At 36.0% G+C, this 5,000-nt stretch overlaps 1 protein-coding gene across 1 annotated transcript; it reads left to right on the forward strand.

Annotated features, from left to right (window-relative positions):
* The first annotated feature begins 1,175 nt into the window (after positions 1 to 1,175).
* On the forward strand, positions 1,176 to 1,655 carry LOC137642997 (craniofacial development protein 2-like). Its single transcript, XM_068375854.1, has one exon. It carries the CDS (start codon positions 1,176 to 1,178, stop codon positions 1,653 to 1,655), a length of 480 nt encoding a protein of 159 aa, XP_068231955.1.
* Positions 1,656 to 5,000: the final 3,345 nt, after the last annotated feature.

A 5,000-nucleotide genomic window follows, 5' to 3' on the forward strand; every position in this document is an offset into this window, starting at 1 on the left:
GCAAATTCAGTATTAAGTGATGATCTAACCTCATTGTCGCTCTAATAGCATAAACAAAAATTACTTATGAGGAAACGCCCCAAATTATCGCCAGAGGGCAAGCGAAGTCTTTTGATTCCCTAACGGATGTTGAAAGACCTGAAAAGCTTGGCTATATGAGTGCCTGGCTATGGCGAGTACATCAGTAGAAAGCATGTTTTCAGGGGGCATATACTATTGTGGATATCCCCTTGTTTGCAAAGATAATTGAAGGTTTCCGCGAAAGTGTCATCGGGGATTGCCACGAGAACATATCTGCTTCTGTGCTTGATTGAGTATTGCCCTATGGACCTCGGCACGCTAAAACCAGGTGATTGCCCCTGTTCTGGCAAAGGGCTGTAGTTTCATGGGTGTGGTGTTGATAGAGGTCAGGGTCGGAGGGCAGCATCATCAAGCAGTAAGACAGCAGTTAGGGGGAAGGCGAGAGAGAGCTGGTCCTTTGTAGGTCACTAAAGTGGGAGTGGGTCGTTAGGTTGTAACTGAGAATTGAGGTGAATGCAACTAAGCTTTATTAAACAGGCATCAACCATATATACCAAGACTTGGGAGCAAGAATGTAAAAAAAAATCAAACAAAATTAATCATGAGGTAGCATGGTTACACATATTAGTCTATTATCGGTGCAGTGAAGACAGACTGATAAGACAAATAACAAGACCGTTACAGTGCACAAGCCAGCGCAACTCTATGCCTCTCCCAAGCTCGGGAAAATGTTGTGGTTGGTAGCACAAAAAGCATCTAATTGTAAATATTTCTGCCGAAACTATGAACAGCAAGGAACATCTGCCAGTAGAAGGCAAGGCATACCCTTCTCACATGATGAGCAGAGGCCTTGCCTGTGTTTCATGATAAATGGAGAATGGTTGCCACGTCAAGGACGGGTGCAGCTAAAGAAACAAGTGCAATCAATAAGAATTGGAACACCGAACGTGGGCATAATGAATGGTAGAAGCAGGGTAGTGCGAGATGGCATGAAGAGAAGGAGGCTTGACATTTTATGTGGGCAGGAAAAAAAGAACCAGAAAAAATAACACAAAGAATGATGTCAATTATTATAAGTTGCTATATATCTGAGCTGATGAAACAGGAAGAAGTGGTGCTGGGATGTCATAAGTAAAGAAATGAAAGAAAACATTATGGGCATTGAAAGGAAAAGTAAGATAGTAATTAAATTAAGGTTGTGCTTTGAAGAGGATATTGGCAATGGCTATCAGTTTCTATATAGTGGAGCTAATGAAATAGGAAGAAGTAGTGTAGGGATTGTCATCAGTAAAGAAATGAAAGAAAACATTGTGGGTGTAGAATGGAAAAGTGAAAGACTGATGAAAGTAAGGTTGTGCTTTGGTGGACTCATCTTGAGTGTATTAAGCACGTATGCACAGCAGACCAGGTGTAATGAAAAAGCAGACAATAATTTCAGGAGCGATATGGATGAAGCCAATACAGCACCAGAAATAGAAGAGAGGCTAGTTTTGGGAGGAAACGTGAATATACACATCGGAGGCAACCATGAACACGTCAGTAGAATACATGGAGGGCATGGCATGGGAGAAATGAACCAGGAGGGAGAATTGATAACAGACCTTTTACGGACATTTAGCATGGAAATTAATTAAACCTTTTTCACAAATGATGGCTATGTGACATACAGTAGTGCGAGGAGACAAACAGAAATAGAATTGTTATTGTATAAAAGTAACCATTCAACAGACGTGAAGAGTTGTAAAGGAGAGTATATTAGCAGACAGTATAGACCAGTACTGTCAGATATCCTGTTACATTAAGACGATTTGAAATGGGGAATAAGCTAGTCCAACCGAAGATCAAGAGGTGGTGATTAGAAGAGCAAGAAATTAGAGAGAAAGTTAAGGAACCAATTATTCAGGGCATTAGATTACCAGAAGATATGAACATTTAGTGGGCAGAAAATAGTACAATGATCCTTTAATATAGCAGAAGAATTATTGGAAAAGATGACTAGTGCTGGACAATCAAATGAGAATGAGAACTGGTGGTGGAGCCCTAAACCCAAGAAAAGATAAAAACGGAAAAGAAGCAGTAGCCTATGACAGGAATTAATCTGAGGAAAATGTAATAACTTGGAAAACTACAAATAACGAAGCTAAAAGGTCAGTTCCACAGACAAACAAAATTGCAATGGATAAGCTCTATGAGAACTTAGAGATAACTAAAGGCCAACAGAGAATATACAAGATAGCATTATTTAGAGATAAATGATTAAAAAAATAGCATTTATCTGAAAGATCAAGGACAAAAATTGAAGAGTATTATCTTAAGCGGAAAGCATAATTGCTATATGAAAAAAACCACACCCACACAAGGATAAGATAAAAAAAAAAAAACCCTCGTGAAAGAGTAATCAAGATATCAGCAGAGAAGAGGTTAAGAAGGTACTGGATAAAATTGAGAAGAGGAATGCATTGATAACTGATGGAATACAGTTGAAGCGTGAAAGTGTTTAGGATAGGAAGTCATAGACGTCCTTTGGGATTTCATGGCAAAGATATATCGCCAAGAAAGAATACCAGACAAGTAGAGTAATGACCAAATGGTCCCTATCTAAAAAGGAAGGATGTTGTAGAAGATTGTAAGAACTAGGGAGGAATTAGGCTAAAATCATATACAATGAAAATATGTGAGAGAATAACAGAAGGAAGAATGAAAATCGAAACCAATATCCGTGAGCAACAATTAAGTTTTATGCCATTAAAGAGCACATTGGATGCAAAATTTGCAGTAAAGCAGACGCAGGAATGTATAGAAAGAAATAGAAAGGACTACATTTCGTGTTTTTTTTTTTTAATTAGGGGAAAAGCGTAAGATAGGATACATGGTACATGTAAGAAAAAAGAAGTAGAAGTGTCTCTAAAAAATATGTCAGAATATTGAAAGATATGTATGCAGAGGCTACCACAAAGATGAGATGCAATATTGGAACTACAGAGAAGTTTAAGATGAAAACAGGTCTCCACCAGGGTTCAGCCCTTCGTCCCTGAACGTTTGATATTGAGATGGATATTATAACATAGAAAGTTATAGAAGATGTTCTTTGAAGTGCAATGCTTACAGATTACATTGTACTGACTGATCTAACAAGAGAATATGTCATACTTAAACTATAAAGATGGAAAGAAGTACCTGAGAGTAGAGGCTTAAAAATTACAAGAATACAGACAGCATACATGTACACAGATAAAAAGGATTGGCAGCGATCAGTGAACTTGGGCCAAGAGGCCATACAGAGGGTTAGCTGCTTCGAATACCCTGCCTATATTATGAACGAAAATGTAAACCTTATGCAGAAGTTATTTATAGAATGTATTGTGCTTAGATGAATTGGAGAACTTCATCAGGAATTCTTTGTGACAGGAGGATGATAGGCAATTCTAAAAGAAAGCTTCATGAAAGCGTTGTTATACCAGTCATGCTCATGCTCTATTGGTCAATAAACAAACACCAACAAAGAAAAAAGGAATTAGGTAAAATGAGAATGCTAAGGTGTATGTGTGGTGGCTCAAAAACAGATAACATTAGGAATGATTCTATCATAAAAGACAGCCAAAGTATTAGAGGTTTCAAAGAAAGCTCAGGAAAGAAGTCTGAAATGTTTTGGTCAGGTCATAGAGAGAGAAGATGAACCTGTATTTATAAGAGTTATGAGCATGAAGGTAGAGGGCAGAAAATGGAGGAGAAGGGCAATTTTCAGGTGAAAAGATAAATTACTGAATGGCATGAAAGCAAAGGGTATAAGAAAACAAGATATTATTATTATTATTATTATTATTATTATTATTATTATTATTATTATTATTATTATTATTATTATTATTATCATTATTATTATTATTATTATTATTATTATTATTATTATGAAAATAACGTAATTGAACGCAACAATGATAAGAACAATCATCATGAACTAATAGATTAAAATAATTTACGTTTCGTGAAAATCCCTTACCTTCAATGTATGAAGTTATATTAGCAAGGCTACCTAAAAATACAATTATTATTGTTATTATTATTATTATTATTATTATTATTATTATTATTATTATTATTATTATTATTATTATTATTATTATTATTATTATTATACTTTAAGAATTGTTTTTATTAAAATATTTATGCATATATGAAATGCGCTGCAATTTATGTAAAATTGTTTTCTGTCTTGATAAATATAAATAAAAGTTCATCAAACCAAGAACTATTATGGCTTCTTACAAAGATGCAAAACCTTCGGAATACAGTTTCCTTAGAATTTCTGAGCTATCCTAGGTTCGATTTCCGCTCAATTGAGTTCTAGCCAACCATTAAAGAATATCAATATCAGCCGGATGTTTCGGAAGATTGAGGAAGTCAGCAAAAAGCTTTGGAGAGGGAGTCAGCTTACAACACTATATCCATGAAATTTGCATACGGATTTAAAGTAACCTGAATTTCTCTAGTCCAATATTTACGATATATTTAGAAAGCAGTCAAAATTGTCCATCGTACATTTATATACTGTAACATGTGAAATTGGAAAGACCTATCTCAATAAATAAATCTTCTGAAAAAGTAACAGGAAACTAGTCACCACTTCATCATCATCATCATCATCAGCTCCTCCTATGCCTATTGACAAAACGAGCCTAGGAAAAATTTCGCAAGACCTACCTATCTTTAGCTTTCAAATCAATACTTTTACATTCATCATCTACTTTACGCTTCATAGGCCTCAGCCATGTAGGCCTGAGTCTCCCAACTCTTTTTGTACCTTGAGGACACCGAGGTATCGCGGGGAGTGCAAAAAGCATGCCCAAACCATCTACATCTACCCCTTACCATGATCTCATCCACATATAGCACTCGAGTAATCTCTCTTATACTCTCATTCCTAATACTGTACTGCCCTTTCACGCCTGATATTGTTCTGAGGGCTTTCTTCTCAAATA

This window comes from Palaemon carinicauda, chromosome 6, assembly GCF_036898095.1.
Source record: "Palaemon carinicauda isolate YSFRI2023 chromosome 6, ASM3689809v2, whole genome shotgun sequence".
Classification (NCBI taxonomy): Eukaryota; Metazoa; Arthropoda; class Malacostraca; order Decapoda; family Palaemonidae; genus Palaemon; species Palaemon carinicauda.